Source organism: Oreochromis aureus, linkage group 5 (genome assembly GCF_013358895.1).
Source record: "Oreochromis aureus strain Israel breed Guangdong linkage group 5, ZZ_aureus, whole genome shotgun sequence".
In the NCBI taxonomy this organism is placed as follows: Eukaryota; Metazoa; Chordata; class Actinopteri; order Cichliformes; family Cichlidae; genus Oreochromis; species Oreochromis aureus.
The window spans coordinates 17,507,674-17,526,482 of NC_052946.1; the positions used below are offsets into that span (position 1 = coordinate 17,507,674).

The following is an 18,809-nucleotide window of genomic DNA, read 5'->3' on the forward strand; positions in this document are numbered from 1 at the left end:
ACAAAAACAAAACTGAAGTAATAGTCTTTGGTGCCAAGAGAAAACGATTACAGGTCACCAGAGAACTTCAATCTATACACCTAAAACCACAAACCAGGCGAGAAATTTGGGTGTAGTGATGGATGCAGACCTAAACTTAGAAAAACACATTAAAACAATAACAAAATCAGCTTACTATCACCTCAAGAATATTTCAAGGATAAAAGATCTGATGTCTCAACAGGACCTGGAAAAACTAGTCCATGCATTCATCTTTAGTAGGCTTGATTACTGTAACAGCATCTTTACAGGTCTACCTAAAAAATCAATCAGACAACTACAGCTCATTCAGAACTCTGCTGCTAGAGTCCTCACTAAGACCAAAAAAGTGGACCACATCAGTCCAGCTCTGAGGTCTTTACACTGGCTGCCTGTCTGTCAGAGGATAGACTTTAAAGTTCTGATGCTGGTCTATAAAGCTCTGAATGGTTTAGGACCAAAATACATCAGTGACCTCCTGACCCAGTATGAACCTTCCAGATCCCTCAGGTCATCTGGATCCGGTCTTTTATCAGTTCCCAGAGTCAGAACCAGACACGGAGAAGCTGCATTCAGCTTTTATGCTCCATATATCTGGAACAAACTCCCAGAAAGCCTCAGATCAGCTGAAACACTCAGTTTATTTAAATCCAGGTTGAAGACTCACCTATTCTCAGCTGCATTTGAATAAAGCACCAAATCCACACTTAAGTTTAAATTTCAAAACCTACATTTTAACTACTGATTTTATCTACTGTTCTGATTTTTGATTTTATATACTGTTTTGTTTGTTTGTTTGTTTTAATCAATTTTAAATCATGCTTTTTATTTGTTTTTGTTTTTAATATCGCTGTAAAGCACTTTGAATCACCTTGTTGTTGACTTGTGCTATATAAATAAACTTGCCTTGCCTTGCCTTAATGGGGTTTTTTTTCTTTGTTTGATGGCAGGTGGTGATCGGGGACAAAGTGGTCCTGAACCCAGTGAATGCTGGTCAGCCGCTTCATGCCAGCACACACCAGCTCGTGGATAATCCAGGATGCAATGAGGTTTGGGGATTATTGCTTTTTCCTGCTTGGCTGACAGCTGGCTGTTGTTAAACTGCAGGCTTCTTCTGGTGTCCTCCTTAGATTCAGCGCAATCAAACAAAAGGCTAAAACTAACAATACCTTAGGAGAGTTGTCCTGTTTTTCTGCTCTGTGTTACTAAGCAACATTGTTTTCATTAATTTATCAAAGGGCATTAAGTAGAAACACAGGAAGATTAAGAAATAAGTGCTTTTATTTTTCTTCTTTTTGAAAAGCGGAGGCAAATTCTTTTGTATTTCACTGATGACTGCAAGTGGTTTAAACATAAAATGTTAACAACGAAAACATAAATTGTGGATGTTTAATGGCATCAAACAGAATCCAAAGGAGCAACCAGAGGAATAAAGTTCAGCTCTGTGTTTGATATGTTATATTAGTGAGTTTCCTATTTACAGTAGCATGTTTACTAGACAGTTAAAATAGGTTTTTAAATATCAGTTTCTTTGGCGTTGACTTCACGACACGTGTGCACTATTAACTGAATTACAAGTGCTGATTCTGGCAACATATGCCAACGTGTGCACGATACATTTAGGTATTATCTTTAAATAAGAGTGGTCTCCGATCTAACCTTAAAATAAACGATTTTATGATGATTTTACTTTTTTTGTTTTGTTTTGTTTTTTGAGAATATGAGAAAAACAAAGAAAGGTCTAGTGTCACTAAATGATGGTACAACTCACATTCTTCTAATTGTTTGTTTTTCAGGTGAATTCGGTCAACTGTAACACCAGCTGGAAGATTGTCTTGTTTATGAAATGGAGCGACAATCAGGATGCCATTCTTAAAGGGGTTTGTCTCACAGTAGAAACCAGCCTAGAAAAACTGTCTATGGCTTTTAGAAAATCATGGCATATGTGTTATAACATAACTGTATTTTATTATAACATGAATAGAATGACAGAAACAAACAACTGAATAATACAACAGTGTCGAAGTCAGTTCAGTCTGGCTTTATGGAAAACCTTTCGGACGCTGTAAAATGTCAGTACAACAAGAATGCAGTTAGTTGCATTCATAGTCTATATTTGAGTTAAATGGTACAAAGACTACAAGTCCATCCATTTTTGGACAGTGACAAATGTTTTGTAATGTTTCACATTACATCACGGAGGATTATAAATCAAACAATCATGATATGATTAATAAAAAGTATTGCATTAACTCATTAAGAATTACACCCATGTTTCTATATACTTTCCCACAGACTGACGAGCAGTTCCCTTCTTACTCGATGACAAATGAAACAGAAAATAGCTTGATTGAATTGCAAGCTTTTAGTTTATATTTGGTAGCTTTTTACGCAAGCGGAGGAGGCGATCATGAAACTAAAAAAAAGCTAAATGAATTAATTACACTAATTAAATAAGTAATTTAACTATTTATAAAAAAGCTTCCCACAGCAAATGATTATTTCAGTGTAATTCAGTTGGAGTTCCCCACTCTGTGAAAGAGTGCGTGGGTAAATGGTTCAGTTATGATGGAATAACGTTTCTCACTAAAGAATTGAGGGTTTTAATCATCTACAGTGATGATGTGATATTAAAGAATCTATGAATGTAAAGAAAGTGGCCAGAAATCAATATTGAGTAGCCCTGCAGCAGGACTGTATTAACAGCTCTTCACATTCAGTAGTGGAAATCGGTAAATTGACTCAAGGACACAGGAAGTGAGAACCACAGCTGGTGAACCAAATTTGTTGCTACATCCACAAATGCAATTTAAAATTCTACTGTCAAAGGCAAAAGCACAGGTAACCTTGACCCAGAATTTCAGCCATCTTCTCCGTTCACAGTACATTTAGGTAAATTCAGAAAATGTCCTGAAGTCATGGAAGCTACAGGCTCAGAGCCTGCCGGTTCCGGAGTGTAGAAAGATGTTTTATTTAATTGTAAGCTGTAAATCTTATTTTAGTAGGATTATATCAAACCACATTCTGGATATATGCAACTGGAGCCTATGAAATCCTATTTATACTACCCAGATGCTTATAGTGTTAGCATTGTTAAAAGAAGTGGAGATGCAACACACCTCTCGCAGACCGCCACATGTTGTTGGCATCAAATTCCATATAGGAATTTAATTTCCATCCATCTGCCCGTCTATCCAGTCATTTTCCTCTGCTTCTCCAGTTCAGGGCTGTAGAGTGGCTGCAGTCTGGAATATCTGGAATTTCTTCTTTCCTTTTTTTTTGGTGCTGTTTTCCATTTCCTATAGAATTCAAATAATTTGCATCTTATTGCATTCTGTTTCTGTTTACATCTCACAGTGTCCACTTTTTTTGGAAACTGTGCTGTAACTAAAAGCTGTTGCATAAGGTTCCCTCATCAGAGTTGAGTGGGCTGGTTGCTTGTTTGCTTGTTTTTTTTTATATATATATATTTTCCCAGTTGAGTATCATCAGTTTACAGAAAATTTTAACAAATGTGTTTTATCTCTTACAGAAACAGCTCTACATTAGGGGCTTTAACATCTAAAACAGCGTAGGCAACTAGGTCTGCCATGCGACCTCCATGAAATGAAATGTTTGGCAGCAGGAGGAAAATGTTTAATTATTTTTCTATGCTTCCTCATATACTGAACTAGTTGAAACTAGTATCAATTCACATAAAGGCACAAGATCTGTGGAACAGGTTTTGGTGGTTTTAAGATTAACCTGAGAAAAGTAACATACATTTTTCTTCTCTCCAGGGTGATGTGGTACGACTGTTTCATGCAGAGCAAGAGAAATTCCTTACATGTGACGATCACAGAAAAAAACAATATGTGTTTCTACGCACTACTGGACGGCAGTCAGCTACCTCGGCAACCAGCAGCAAAGCCCTATGGGAGATCGAAGTGAGCAGGAATATTTTTAGAGCCGGTTTTTCCTATTGTGCACTTGTATGCAATCCTAGGTGTAAATTTTCTGAATTTATTTTTTTCTTAACAAAATCCTAAATAGAGACTGTGATCTATTTCTGTATTTATTTTATATCATCAACTTTTTGTGCTCTTGCGTCAGGTGGTACAGCATGATCCGTGCCGAGGGGGCGCAGGGTACTGGAACAGCCTGTTTAGGTTCAAACACTTGGCCACTGGACACTACCTGGCTGCAGAGGTCAGCATGTCTCCAACCTCCATTTGTTTGTCTGTCTGTCTCTTTACCAGCAAGATTATGCAAAAACTACCAGAAAGCAGGTGAAGGGGGGGAGTGCAGCAAAAAAAGAACCCATTTTTATTTTTGGTATGGATTCAGACCTCTTGGTTATAACTGGAGCCAAGTGATCTAAATATCCTATTAATAACATGTTATTGATCAGCTTCCGTTAGAGTTTATTTACACTGAAGAAAATATCAGTGACCCAAGTGGCAGAAACATTCAGTTCATTTTCCTAAGTTACAATCTTCTGAATGCTTTTTGGACTGGATTTTTTTTTTTTTAAACGAAGTAGTGAATCACTTTTGGGTTTTTTGCAGCTGAACCCAGATTATGAAGAGGAGTGCCTGGACTCACGCTCTTCAGTAAGTAGAAGGTTTTTAAAAAGTCATATTATTTAGAAATATTTAATTGGAATCCAGTGCTTAATAAGCCTAAGTAGGTGAATGTCATGGCCACAGAAATAATTTGTGTAGTATAGGAGAGCACCTCCAATCTAATTCTTCAGTTTTTAAAAATATATGCTAATGTCTAATTATTTTCATATATCACATATGTATTTAAATTTTATAGTTTAGTTTAACAGATACCATGTTCGTGAAACTCACCTACTCATGTGTTAATATGGAACCTTGTTTCTGCCACTGGAAAAATAATAATAATTATAATGGCATCCATTTGGGTTGCCTCAAAATCTCAACTTCATAACTCATAATTTTGAGACAATAACCCAAACTTTTGACTTAAAAAATGAATTAAAAAAAAACAAAACAACAGAAGGCATAGCCTCTTTTCCCGTGTGTAATCAGAGCTGTATTGTTTACCATTCCCACCAGTAGAGGGCTCAGTGAAGCTTTGCTGGATGTGAATGCTTTAACTTTCAGCGAACAGCAGATGGCAGCCTTTCACTGTGAATGTGTGTTCCTGAAACGTGCAGTAGCAGTGTGCCTCAGCCATACACTGCACTTGAAAGAGGCCTCGTCTCACAGGCCGGGCCGAAGTTGTTCACATCTATTGGCCAAGCTGTAACAAGTGAACCAAATCATAGCCAGTCACCTCCTGAGTTTACCGCCTTGCTCTTCAGATTAAAAGGAAATTAATTTCAATTCATTATAGTTAAGTCTTTTTTGCATATAACATCTTTTCTTTATTGAGTTTTGACTTACTTAAGGTAATCTTATGCCTTCCGTGGGAACCTTTATCCGTTACTGAATTAAGACTGTGACGTTTTACGAGGGAAATGCAACTTACAAGGAAAAAAAGGAAGAAATATTTATGGTCACTGTAATACATTACCAGTATCTTGCTTCAGTTCCTAGAAATCTTTCCACACTGAGTTTTAACACTTTCACTGACATATCTCTGACATTTTTTAAAATTATTTTGCTGTTTATTTTTAATCAGGCTTGATTTTTTTCCCCCCTTTTCCTCCAGCTTGACTCAGAGCAAGAAGCTATGAGAGCCCGTTCGAGAAATGTCCAGGACAAAGTCATGTACACACTTGTGTCTGTTCCTGATGGAAATGACATCTCTTCCATATTTGAGCTTGACCCTACCACTCTAAGGGGGGGAGACTCACTAGTTCCCAGGTATGAAAGATTAAAAAAAAAGAAGCATTTCTGACCCACCCTAATTATTGTGTTATTGCTATACAGAGAAATTCATTGCCTGGTTCCTGCCCTGTCACTTTTTCCACGGAAACCCAGACAGCAGACACATTACAAGCAGGGGACTTCCACAGTATATTATCACTGTCGTAATATGTTTGTAAAACAAGCATGGAAAGTGTGTGTGTGATAATAATTGTTGTAAGAGAGTCTCTAACTGATGATTATTCACGATAAAGTGGATGTTAGAAGTTACGCAGGTGTAGTTGTTCTTTATGATGGCCATGCAGATAAGGATGTTGAGATGGAGCATATAATAAAGTGTGTAAAGGAGATAATTATTCTGTTCTTATGTGAACGTGTGTCTGTGTAAGTTTGGTGAAGAGTGAGAAAATATGACGCAGACTCGCAGTGTTGCAGGAGAAATGCACCGAATTTCGCTAGAATAGCTCGAGGAAGTGAAAGCTGTTGCCTAGCCACATTTATGGGAAGTGGTCGACTGACCATGTAGGCCCCAGATCATATGTATATTTGTGAACTTTTGTAAGGTGATCAAAGGTTCTGCTTCGAATGCATGATTTTTCTTAAAAAAGAGCAGTTTTAAAAAAATGGAAACTATTGTTGTCATTTCAAGCATCGCCTTTTTCATTAGTTATTATGTAGCCTTTGTTTGCGCATCATAAGTGCAATGTGCAATAAACAAAAACATAACATAACAATAAAATGTCTTTTCAGAAACTCGTATGTACGCCTCAGACACTTGTGCACCAACACGTGGGTTCACAGCACCAACCAACCAATCGACAAGGAGGAGGAGAAGCCTGTCATGCTGCGTGTGAGTGACACTTAATTTACAATAATGTCTAAATCAGTAGTAAATTGTGCATGATGCTGAGCTATAATTATGCTGGAGTTTTGGATGTAATGAGTCACCAAAAGTTCAGTGATTATAGTCAAATCTAAATAACACTGGTTCCCTCTTCCTCCTGCACCTGCGGTGCAGTAAATTTGTTATATATTATTAAGTGCGGGTAGCTCTCTTTTTTTTCACAAAAAATGCTCTTTTGCAGTTTTGATTATGGGTTATGGGCAAAGAGCTTTAACAAGTGTTTCACAGACCAATTCTTGTTTTGTTTTGCTTTTTCAAGATTGGAACTTCTGCACTGAAAGAAGACAAAGAGGCTTTTGCCATTGTGCCCGTCTCCCCAGCTGAAGTGAGAGACCTTGACTTTGCCAACGATGCCAGTAAAGTGCTGGCTTCTATTGCTGGGAAGCTGGAAAAAGGCACAATCACGCAGAATGAGAGGAGGTATAAAATGCACAGTGGGACAGTTAAACAGTAAACACTGTGAAGTTCTAACTATAAGCACGATCTTACTGTTATTTCTGCATATAAAATCAGAGCCGTTACCAAGCTTCTGGAGGATTTGGTGTTCTTTGTGGTGGACATTCCCAACAATGGACAGGACGTTCTGGAGATCATGGTTAACAAACCCAACAGAGAACGACAGAAGTTAATGAGAGAACAGAATATTCTCAAACAGGTGATGTCTTAATACCGTAAATATAACATTTTCTAGACACTCAAGGTTAAATTTTCCATTCTGTGATTCTTTTGAGTCCTACTGACGCACTGAAGTCCCTCTATCTTCTCATGACATGTGGCATCTTTACAACATCTGCTTTAGCAGTATAGCATAGTTGTATATAGTTATGTATAATGTAGTTGTTACAACTGTCTTAACTTTTCTCTTAAATTCAGATCTTCAAGCTCCTGCAGGCTCCTTTTACGGATAGCGGAGATGGGCCCATGCTGCGGCTGGAGGAGCTGGCTGACCAGCGTCATGCCCCCTTCAGACACATCTGCCGCCTATGTTACAGAGTTTTGCGTCACTCGCAGCAGGACTACCGCAAGAACCAGGTACTCTTTGTCTGGCCTGAAGTCTTCATGAGTGCAGTTCCCATCTGACGTTAGGTACAGGTCTCGCTGTGGTTTCTGTAAAGGTGTATTTCCGCTTAATGAAAGAAGCCATTGTTCTGTGATAACACTGATTTGATAACCTAAGCAAAAAATATTCTGAATCCAAGATGTGTAACTGAAAGTACTCTGAAGTATGCGCTGGTTCATCTGCCAGGTCTCTCTATCAGTTTCTGTTGATACAAAGACATGAAGCCAGTGTGATAAGAGCTCATTCCATAAAAAATACTTGTAAATTTAAAGTTACCATTCGGCTTTTCTAGGAACAGTCCATTTCTTTCGTTACAGTGTAATAGTTAGAGGAGTCATTTCATTAAGTTAAATGAAGAGGACAGTGTGGACATGCTGTTCTTTTTGCACAGTGATAAAGACGGAGCAAAATGAGTCAATGATGGCTTTCAACTTAAGGTTATGGCTTTTAGAAAGAGCATAAAGAGAGACAGGCCAAGTACTAAATTACATTCTTTAAAATGTGCTTAAGCTGTCTTTTGTTGCTTTTTGTTAAGAGCGTCTGCCTCCCTTGCAGGAGTATATAGCCAAACAGTTTCGCTTCATGCAGAAACAGATTGGTTATGATGTCCTGGCAGAGGACACAATCACAGCTCTGCTCCATAACAACCGCAAGCTCCTGGAGAAACATATTACCGCTGCAGAGATCGACACGTTTGTTAGCCTGGTGCGCAAGAACCGTGAGCCCAGGTTTGTGTGTGTCTGCATCCAATTAAAATTAAATTGAATTTAAACCATTACTTAGTTATGTGTTACCATAACTGTATGTCTGTATTGTACTTAAGAACATTCTGGTGATCAAATAAACGTCCATTGCAACATTTTGTCATTCAGTGGAGGAAATTATTATTTGTTTGCTCAATTACAAGAAAAGGAACAGTCTCTCATTTTTATGGTAGTTTCATTTGAAAGGAGATAGAAAGAATATTAACCACAAATCCAGAAAAAACACATTACATAAACATTATGCATGTTACTGAGTGCAATAACTATTTTAGACCCAAGCAAAATACAACTTAGTACTTGGTGGGTACACTCTTTTTGGCAAGGACAGAGGTGAGACGTTTTTTTAGTTGGTCACCAGGTTTGCACACATCTCAGGGGGGAGGTGTGTGCAGTCCCACTCCTCTTTACAGAAAATCTCTCAATCCTCTAGGTTTCTTGGCATCCACCTGACAACTCAAGACTTGAGCTCCCTTGAGCCTGGAGACAGGCTAGGTCACTGCATGACTTTAATGTGCGTCTTCTTTAGACATCCCTTTGTTGCCTTGGTGGTATGTTTTGGGTCACATACATGCTGAGCACACATCCAAGACCCATCTTCAGTGTTCTGGCTGAGGGAGGTTCTCATCAAAGATCTTATGATCCATCCATTGGCCGCTTGATGCGTTATACTCGTCCTGTGCCTTTAGCAGAAAAACAGCCCCAATCATAATGTTTCCACCTCCATGCTTGAGTGTTAGGATGACATTCTTTGTGTCATACTTCGCATTTCTCTTCCTCCAAACACAGCAGGTCAAGCTGATGCCAAAGGGTTCGATTTTGGTTTCATCTGACCACAGTACTTTCTTCCAAGCCTTCTCTGAATCATTTAGATGTCATATGGTTGATATCTGTGTGCCACATGTGGTTTTTCTGGATTTTTGGTTCATCTCTTCCCTTTAAAATGAAATCAGCAAAAAAAATAGACACTGATCTTTTCTTTGTGAGCAAAACTGACAAATTGAAAAGGGGATCAAATAATTATTTCCCCCACTGTACCTCTTTGTGACATCAGACAAGCTGAAACCTCGTTTCAGAGACTCATCACCTCTCGTGCTTTTGTTTGTTCAGGTTCTTGGACTACCTGTCAGACTTGTGTGTGTCAATGAATAAGTCCATCCCTGTGACACAGGAGCTCATCTGTAATGCAGTGCTGGATCCAGCTAACGCAGACATCCTCATAGAAACGAAGTGAGTCCTCATCACTCTCTTGACCTCTGCCCTGTTCCCTCTGTTTGATGTCACTGTGAACGTACCGAGGTTTCACTTTGACAGTTGCCCATTAATTGGTGTCTAGAAAAGGTATTTTATCCAGTATTGTGATTAAAAAAACAAAGGTTATTTGTAGCAGTTTTGGAATAAACAAAACATTTTTGATACAAGGATGTTCACTCGTCATGTTCCATACTCTTTATAGCTACATATAAATGGACTGATGTTAACAAATAAGGACTGCCACAAAGGCTTTCTTATGCCCACATGATTACACTAGCAAAGCAAATAATACCTGTTTGTATTAAGTTTTTTTTTTTGATGATTTCCTTTTTCTGTAGACTGGTTCTTTCGAGATTTGAGATTGAAGGAGCATCACTCGGGGAGAACTCTGTGGAATCCGAGGAAGATGAGGAGGAAGTGTGGTTGTTTTGGAAAGACAACACTAAAGAGATCCGCAGTAAAAGCATCCGGGAGCTTGCTCAGGATGCCAAGGAGGGTCAGAAGGATGACCAGGAGGTGATCAGTTACTACAGGTACATACTGCACCACAACCTGCTCCTTGAAGATGGAAAAGGTGTATCCTGTGATGGCAAATAGCTTGGGTTTTGAGTGTTCAACCACACTTTCCTAGCCAAAAGGAGAGCCTGACTTTACCTGTGTGGACACCTTACAGGTACCAGCTAAACCTGTTTGCCAGAATGTGTTTGGACCGTCAGTATCTGGCAATCAACAAGATCTCTGGCCAGCTGGATGTGGACCTGATCTTGCGGTGTATGTCAGATGAAGACCTGCCATATGACCTACGAGCCTCTTTCTGTCGAATGATGCTGCACATGCATGTGGATCGTGACCCTCAGGAGCAGGTTACACCAGTCAAATATGCACGGCTGTGGTCTGAGATCCCTTCAGAGATTGCCATTGACGAGTGAGGGAGTAGACGGACTGTATAATCATATTGTAAAGCATTTCTCATGTATGTGTTTGCAGTTTCATAACTTGTTGTTTACATATGGTTTATTTATAGCTATGACAATGATGGAACATCTAAAGATGAAATTAAGGAGCGATTCTCACATACGATGGAATTTGTTGAAAACTACCTAAGAGATGTGGTGTGTCAGAGCTTCCCTTTCGCAGATAAAGAGAAGAACAAGCTCACCTTTGAGGTCACCCTGGTGCTTTCTTGATATACTACAATTACACTCATGTCATAGTAGTCATGCTCCGAAAATCAAATCAGCAAACTCGCTAAAAGCATCTATTTTCCATGTTTAGGTGGTGAATCTGGCCAGGAACCTGATTTATTTTGGCTTCTACACCTTCAGTGACTTATTGAGACTAACCAAGATCCTGCTGGCTATTCTAGACTGTGTCCATGTCAGCACCATTTTTGCTTTCAACAAGCTGGACAAAGGAGATGACAGTAAAGGTAAGAGGACACAGGCTGGCAAGTCGAGGACTGGAATCCCACGGACATGAAGTTCATTTGTGTGTTTTGCGTGCGTGTCAACGCTTCCAGGCAGTAATGTGATGAGGTCAATTCATGGCGTTGGTGAGCTGATGTCCCAAGTAGTGCTCAGAGGTGGGGGTTTCCTTCCCACATCTTCAACCAGGACCCCCAATGGTGACGCAGTCAAGACCCAGACTGAACCAGAGAAACAGGACATATTGGTCATGGACACCAAGCTCAAGATCATCGAGATCCTGCAGGTGGAGACATACAGTGTTCTAATATTGTTATGCCTCCATATAACCTTAATAAATACAGCACATTATATATGTATGTCGTTTTTTTTTCTTCACTGCAGTTCATCCTGAATGTCCGCCTGGACTACAGGATCTCCTGTCTGCTATCTATCTTTAAGAGGGAGTTTGATGAGAGTAATTCCCAAAATGATATATCTTTAGCTGGAGCAGTCGAAGGACCAAACAACATGCCAGGTTTAGAATAACATATAGCTACATTATACACAAGTGTGTGGCCAAGTTAGTGGACTTTGTTAGTTAGAGAGATATTTTCTGTGATTCCAGGGGCTCTGGATTTTGAGCACATAGAAGAGCAGGCAGAGGGGATATTTGGTGGAAGGTAAACACACACTGAGTATCGAAAGAGTTGAAAATATGAAATAGAGAGGTGTTTCTGAGTATATGTTCTGTTTATGTCTAGTGAAGAGAACACCCCTCTGGACCTGGATGATCAGGGTGGCCGAACCTTTTTGAGGGTCTTGCTCCATTTAACCATGCATGACTATCCTCCTCTGGTGTCTCGAGCCCTGCATCTGCTGTTCAGGCACTTCAGCCAAAGGCAGGAGGTCTTGCAGGCATTTAAGCAGGTATCCTCACGGTGACTTCCCTCAACTTAAACTAAAGCAAAGAAATCAATAACCTGTAAACTTGTTTGTGTTTTTGAGATTTGCTTAAGTATATTATGATTTGCACATACAATGAAAAACATTGAAATATTAAGAATCATTGTTTGGATGATCTTTCTAAACCTCAGTGACACAAAATGCATATTCAGGTTTTCACAGTAACATTTTGGGGATCCTGTATAGCTTTTTGCTCTGCAGTTTGCCTATTCTTCCAGCAAATTTTTGTATTTACAGGTCCAGTTGCTCGTCACCAGCCAAGATGTGGAAAATTACAAGCAAATAAAGTCGGACCTGGACCAGCTGCGCTCCATCGTCGAGAAGTCTGAGCTCTGGGTGTACAAGAGGCTGGGGCCAGACGAGGGCATGGATGCAGTAGACGTGCTCGCCGCTGAGCCAGAACATAAAAAGGTGCAGGGTGTTATTTCCTGAACAGAGCCAATCTCATAACCCTGAAAAGCCAGCCACCACAAAGTATTCCTTTTGGGGTTTTTTTTTTTTATGACAATAAGGCTATAACACACTGTTTTGCTGTTCACAGGGTGACTCGGGGGGCATAGACAAACCAAAGAAAGCAGAAAGCACAAGCAGTTACAACTACAGGGTGGTGAAGGAGGTAACAAGTTTTCTAACCTTGTTAAAAGATTGTTTTAACGTATCTGAATATTTTGCAAATGTTGTTGCACAGCACTAGAGTTTTTCTACATATATTTTCCTCTCATGTTTTTGCTTTTTCTCACTGCTCCCTCACAGATCCTGCTGCGTCTCAGCAGGTTGTGTGTCCAAGAAGGTCTGTCAGGTAGAAAAAGCAAGAAGCAGCAACAGAGGCTGCTGAGGAACATGGGGGCTCATGCTGTGGTTCTTGAGCTCTTACAGATCCCTTATGAGAAGGTGTCAATGGTTCTCAATGGGTTTATTTTTGGATTTTATTTTTAGTGTGTACGAGCTGGCAAACCTTAACGTTAGCTCTTTTCCACTCCAGGGAGAAGACTTACGCATGCAGGATATTATGAAGCTAGCCCATCAGTTTCTACAGAATTTCTGTGCAGGAAATCAGCAGAACCAGGCGCTGCTACACAAGCACATCAATCTTTTCCTTAACCCAGGGGTGAGCTGTCTCGTGCACTGATTGACACTTGCAGTATTAATGATGCAAAAGCATAGACTTTTGATTTTGCACAACAACAACATCTTGGAAAACTGGCTTCTCTTGTCTTTGTTTTCTTGTGTTCAGATCTTGGAGGCCATCACCATGCAGCATATCTTCATGAACAACTTCCAGCTATGCAGTGAAATAAATGAGCGTGTGGTTCAGCACTTTGTCCACTGCATTGAAACACATGGCCGCAACGTCCAATACCTGAAATTCTTACAGACTATTGTCAAGGCAGAGAACAAGTTCATCAAAAAGTGCCAAGACATTGTCATGGCAGAGGTGCTAAATCAATTCTACACAGTTTTTTTCCCCCCACTGTGTTTCACTTATGCCACAGTTTCCTTATGTTCTAATGTGTATCTGTTTCTTCCTGCAGCTGGTGAATGCTGGTGAAGATGTTCTGGTCTTCTATAATGACCGTGCCTCCTTCCAGACTCTGGTCCAGATGATGCGATCAGAGAGGGATCGCATGGATGAGAACAGTCCTCTAATGTACCACATACACCTGGTGGAGCTCTTGGCTGTGTGCACTGAGGGCAAGAACGTCTACACAGAGATAAAGTGTAACTCGCTCTTGCCACTGGATGACATAGTGCGGGTGGTGACCCATGAAGACTGTATCCCTGAGGTGAGATAAGCTGGAATGTTTGAGAGTTATGAGAAACAATAAGTTGCACAGTTTGTGATTTTAATGTACTAGAAAAATTGAAGAAATAAAGACAGGGAGCCATATCTAAAGATAAGTGTTACTGCTTGCAATAGGTATGCTATAGAGGCTGATTATCTAAAATACATTTGATTTCGTGTGGATTGCAGGTCTTACATATTGCTAATGCAATACAGTTATTCATTGTTTTTGCTGCATGTCAAGCTTTAAAAATGTCACATAGTTTGCTTTAGTGACAAATGTATCAAATAGTGCCACATTATGAATTTTTTCCATAATGTGGTACTATTAAATCCTTATCTAGGAGTCTAGAGCTAATTGTGGTGTATCTAAAGTTACAAAATCTACAGGTATTGCTGTTGTTTTATTAGATTAGCGCCATCTTTTTTACATGAACTTTAATCTTAACCTTTCAGGTAAAGATTGCTTATATCAACTTTCTCAACCACTGCTATGTGGACACTGAAGTTGAAATGAAGGAGATCTACACCTCCAACCACATGTGGAAACTCTTTGAGAACTTCCTAGTTGACATTTGCAGAGTAAGAAACCCCATATTTATTTCAATAATGACATAAAAGCCATATTAAAGGAAAAAAATAAAACAACTAACAAGCTAAAAGACAAAATGTGTTATTTCTGTTGTTTAGGTGTGCAACAACACAAGTGACCGTAAGCATGCAGACACTATTCTTGAACGCTATGTGACAGAGACAGTCATGGGCATTGTGACCACCTTCTTCAGCTCACCTTTTTCTGACCAGAGCACCAGCCTGCAGGTAACCTGTTACAATAATGCAAAGGGGTTTAAAAAAAGGTTTTACAGTAGCTATAAATATGCTAATGTCAATATCAGCCCTGGTATACTTCAACATTTTGAAAATAACAGTAACGTGCAGAGTTCATGTAAATCTAAATGCCTAGACTATCTTTTAGTAATTAGTTATTAGTTACCTGCTAACCTTAAGCCTAACCTTGCTCCATGTAATTATACAAATAGCCTGAGTCTCTCTTGCAAAAGCACAGTTATGGGAAAATGCCAAGACACTGCTTCCGTAAGTGCTAAAGTAAGTGTTTCATCAGAGTTCCCGAGAACTGTGTCTGCTGAGTACCAATATTTGGAGTGGTTAGGTTGGGTTATTGGCACCATGTTTCCTCTCTCTTCTCATTTCTGTTTTTTCAGCATGTTAGTCATTTTCTGGTAGAGGTAATCGGGTATTGCAAGATCAGAGATGGCCAGTAGTTATTGACAATAATCTTGGTTAATGAATCATTTCTTCTTCTTTTTTTATAAGTTTTTTTTTTCATAGGTTTTAAAAACAGTTTATAGAAAGTTTATTAAAGGTAAAAAAAAACTCAATACAGTGTTTATCTGAGTAATCACCCTTATCCAATGATGAAACATCACTGGGTGTTGTTGATTTCTGCATGACTGCACCTTCATCGACAGGGATCATTAAATCTTTGATGAGCAACAAATGATATGAATCACAAGCTATGGTTTCACCGCCTACCCAACTGAACATCTGTGAGATTTTGGACCATCGTACTAGATAATGCTTTCCACTGCCATCATTAAATCTAATGAAAAAACTTTTCAAAGAATAGCATTCATTGCTCGAGTAGTGTTTCAGAGAGCTAACGAAGGCACATTTAAGCTGCTCTTGTGGCACAATGTTGGCCCGACCCCTTACTATATGTTGGTTTGCTATTTAATTTGTCACCTGCTGTATGTTTTCTGTGCTCTTCAGGCTTCTCTTTTGGGGAAAATATTTCAGGTATTGGTTACAATTTAAGTAGGGGCACAGAAGATCTGGGTGCTAAGATTTTTTTTTTTTTAAATAATATGAAAGATTTTCACTGGTGCATTTTGGGCAAAGGTCTTCTTGATGGGTTAGCAGTAGCAATTGACCACAATAGCATGCGGGGATTAGCACAGTAATATCACAGCAGCACTGTGTGTGCACGTGAGACACATCTATCAGAAAACTTCAATCAAAAATAAACTACAGTTTCACTTGTTTTTCTCTTCTTCTTCTTTTTTTTTTTTTTACCCAGACCAGGCAACCAGTTTTTGTGCAGCTGCTGCAGGCTGTCTTCAGGGCCTATCACTGCAACTGGTTGATGCCAGTGCAGAAGGGCCATGTTGAGAGCTGTATCAAAGTGCTCTCTGATGTTGGTAAGACCAAGGCCTTTCTCAAAATCAGTCCATCATATTCAGAAGGTTTAACAGTTTATATTAATCCTAAAGCGATTTAACACTAATGTTGTCTCTCTTTCTGAATCCACCAGCCAAAGGCAGAGCAATAGCCATACCTGTGGACCTGGACAACCAGGTGAACAACCTGTTTGTGAAATCCAATAACATCGTTCAGAAGACAGCCATGAGTTGGAGGCTTACTGCTCGCAACGCTGCACGCAGAGACTCTGTAGTGACCGCGTCACGGGATTACAGGAACATCATAGAGAGGCTGCAGGTTAGGTTTGTTTGAGTTTGCGCTGCTTTATGTCATTATATTGCACAAAAACCTTCAGGGTGTTGCTTTATCTGTAATATAGGACATCGTATCCGCTCTCGAAGACCGTCTTCGTCCACTGGTCCAGGCTGAGTTGTCAGTTCTGGTGGATGTGCTGCATCGGCCTGAGCTGCTCTTCCCTGAGAACACAGACTCGCGCAAGAAGTGCGAGAGCGGAGGATTTATATGCAAGTAAGGAATGCTGCGATCTATGAAATTTACAGTTAAAACGTAAGGATTGAGACTAAAGGTCTGTGCATTTGCAGGCTGATCAAACATACCAAGCAGCTGCTGGAGGAAAATGAGGAGAGACTGTGCATTAAAGTTTTGCAAACGCTTCGGGAGATGATGACTAAGGACAGAGGTTATGGAGAGAAGGTACGAGATGCTGCAAAGCACAGGCATATTGTATTTCTATGGGGAGATGATTCACTTCACTGTAGGCGGTATGACTGTACATTTTTTACATTGTATATATTTTATTGTATCAACGCAGGTTTAGAATAAAAGATGTTGATAGTTTCTCGCTATTTTTCATGTCTTTTAAAGTGCCGGGTTTAACAAAAAAAAAAGAAAAAAAAAAAGAAACTTTTCAGCAACTAAGTTTCATTCGATTTAGCTAAAAGTGAAGCACAAAACTCCTAAAATGATGCATTTTCAAAAGGCAAGTCCTCACACAAAAACAGCAATCTGATACAGTGTTCACTATGATTTTATATATGAAAATGATTTTGATGTCATCAGATCTTTTGTGTAGTTATATAGAGTTTACACTATATACACACATACTGCATCACACGTACCCCAACCATTATTTTTGAAGGGATTTGGCTTGTCCTTGGTGTCAGTTAAACAGGGGTGGTCACGGCTGTGTGAGACTGTACTAATTATACTCACTTTTCCTAATATCCATGCAAAAATACTGCACATGGATATGGCATTGTATCTGTGTTCCTGAATTAGATTTTTTTTTTCAGCAGTCTTAACTCACTTAACTAACATGACATGCTTTATCATTGACCTCTGCCTTAACTTCCTGCTTCCTGCATTGTTATCTAACCCCTGAAACCCTCTGTTCTCTTTCAGCTCAGGGCCTTTGATGATGAGATGGATATGCCTAAGGTTGTTTCTCTTTATCTTCCATTCATGCCCTTGTTTCCCACAGCATCTGTTACATCTGTGTAACTATATTAGCTGTACTTTAACGTTAGCCTTCTGTAGCAGCTGCTTTGGCTGTGTTGTAGTTAGTGGGGGTTTGGGCACAGCTGGTAACAAACAGTCATAGACCAATTCTGTCTTAAACACCTGCTGCATTGTCTGCTATAAAACGGTGTGTAGATCAACTGAAAACGTGTGAAAAAGAGAGGCTGGGAGATGTGTTCTGTTGCTGACTGCAGGTTGCTCAACTGAGCTGCCTTATTCCATTTTCCAAGGTAGTCACTTACTGGTTGGGCTATGTGCCAGTGCTGTATTTGTGTCCACTCACTGTCCTTGCACTGTACACGACTTTCTGCCAAAGTGTTGGTTGAAAGTCATTTTTGCACACATTTACTGTATTCGGGTCCAGTTAAGGGAGTTATCTTTTTATGTGATAAACTGCAGGAAAAGAGATAAAGACCTGTGAAAAGCGGGGTCAAGAAGTTATATTTTGATATAGATTAGCTACAAGGATTGATGCAACAGAAATACTGATAAGAGACTAACAAAAAAAAAACTGAATAGACATGAGAGTGCAGAATGCAATGACCATATGACAAACATCACACAAAAAACCCTCAAACACTAAAAAGCTGATGATAATATGAAGATTAATGTATTAAAACCACGAGAAATCCCATTGCTTAATTTCCTCTCACTCTGTTCTCATGAAGATTATTCATTGCCCTTTCCTTTTTATATCCTATCATACCCTTTTTTTTTTCTTTTTTCTCTTTTTTTGGGAAGGGGGTTGGGTGTCTCCCCAGTATCTCCCCAGTATCTCCTGCTCCAATAGGGGGCACTGTGACTGTGTGCGTGCTCTGTATATGCGCCTATTAATGAACGTGTTGGGCTGTGAAGGGCTGAGGCATTCACTGAGGCTGTGTCCTAGTTTTCCTTGCTTGCGAGCTGCACGATTCCTGGGTGCCTGCCAACTCTGGGCTGAGGTTACATAAGAACCAGGCTTTTTTTTCCTGGAACTCAGCCCCGCCGCTGATGTGTGACCTTCAGCAGTAATTGCCAATAAAAGTGTTGTGGAGCTGTTTATCCACAGAGCAGTTGTGTGCGCACGCATACATGTGCATGTG

At 39.7% G+C, this 18,809-nt stretch overlaps 1 protein-coding gene across 8 annotated transcripts in view; it reads left to right on the top strand.

Moving 5' to 3' along the window:
• The window catches only part of LOC116326605 (inositol 1,4,5-trisphosphate receptor type 1), a 75,426-nt gene that overhangs the window by 18,536 nt on the left and 38,081 nt on the right, over positions 1 to 18,809 (top strand). The window contains exons 7-40 of one of the 8 annotated variants that reach the window (XM_039611762.1): positions 969 to 1,067; positions 1,815 to 1,898; positions 3,798 to 3,944; positions 4,111 to 4,206; positions 4,566 to 4,610; positions 5,680 to 5,834; positions 6,588 to 6,687; positions 7,001 to 7,161; positions 7,255 to 7,396; positions 7,615 to 7,773; positions 8,357 to 8,529; positions 9,673 to 9,792; positions 10,155 to 10,349; positions 10,490 to 10,741; positions 10,841 to 10,982; positions 11,092 to 11,245; positions 11,336 to 11,526; positions 11,625 to 11,757; positions 11,848 to 11,902; positions 11,984 to 12,149; positions 12,423 to 12,596; positions 12,727 to 12,801; positions 12,939 to 13,076; positions 13,168 to 13,293; positions 13,420 to 13,620; positions 13,718 to 13,969; positions 14,425 to 14,550; positions 14,659 to 14,787; positions 15,760 to 15,786; positions 16,067 to 16,187; positions 16,301 to 16,485; positions 16,568 to 16,716; positions 16,791 to 16,902; positions 17,611 to 17,649. In XM_039611762.1, the coding sequence (XP_039467696.1) occupies positions 969 to 1,067; positions 1,815 to 1,898; positions 3,798 to 3,944; positions 4,111 to 4,206; positions 4,566 to 4,610; positions 5,680 to 5,834; positions 6,588 to 6,687; positions 7,001 to 7,161; positions 7,255 to 7,396; positions 7,615 to 7,773; positions 8,357 to 8,529; positions 9,673 to 9,792; positions 10,155 to 10,349; positions 10,490 to 10,741; positions 10,841 to 10,982; positions 11,092 to 11,245; positions 11,336 to 11,526; positions 11,625 to 11,757; positions 11,848 to 11,902; positions 11,984 to 12,149; positions 12,423 to 12,596; positions 12,727 to 12,801; positions 12,939 to 13,076; positions 13,168 to 13,293; positions 13,420 to 13,620; positions 13,718 to 13,969; positions 14,425 to 14,550; positions 14,659 to 14,787; positions 15,760 to 15,786; positions 16,067 to 16,187; positions 16,301 to 16,485; positions 16,568 to 16,716; positions 16,791 to 16,902; positions 17,611 to 17,649 (4,623 nt within the window). The remainder of the gene's footprint in view (positions 1 to 968; positions 1,068 to 1,814; positions 1,899 to 3,797; positions 3,945 to 4,110; positions 4,207 to 4,565; positions 4,611 to 5,679; positions 5,835 to 6,587; positions 6,688 to 7,000; positions 7,162 to 7,254; positions 7,397 to 7,614; positions 7,774 to 8,356; positions 8,530 to 9,672; positions 9,793 to 10,154; positions 10,350 to 10,489; positions 10,742 to 10,840; positions 10,983 to 11,091; positions 11,246 to 11,335; positions 11,527 to 11,624; positions 11,758 to 11,847; positions 11,903 to 11,983; positions 12,150 to 12,422; positions 12,597 to 12,726; positions 12,802 to 12,938; positions 13,077 to 13,167; positions 13,294 to 13,419; positions 13,621 to 13,717; positions 13,970 to 14,424; positions 14,551 to 14,658; positions 14,788 to 15,759; positions 15,787 to 16,066; positions 16,188 to 16,300; positions 16,486 to 16,567; positions 16,717 to 16,790; positions 16,903 to 17,610; positions 17,650 to 18,809) is intronic. The other 7 variants (XM_039611763.1, XM_039611765.1, XM_039611764.1 and 4 more) reach the window with 7 other exon arrangements.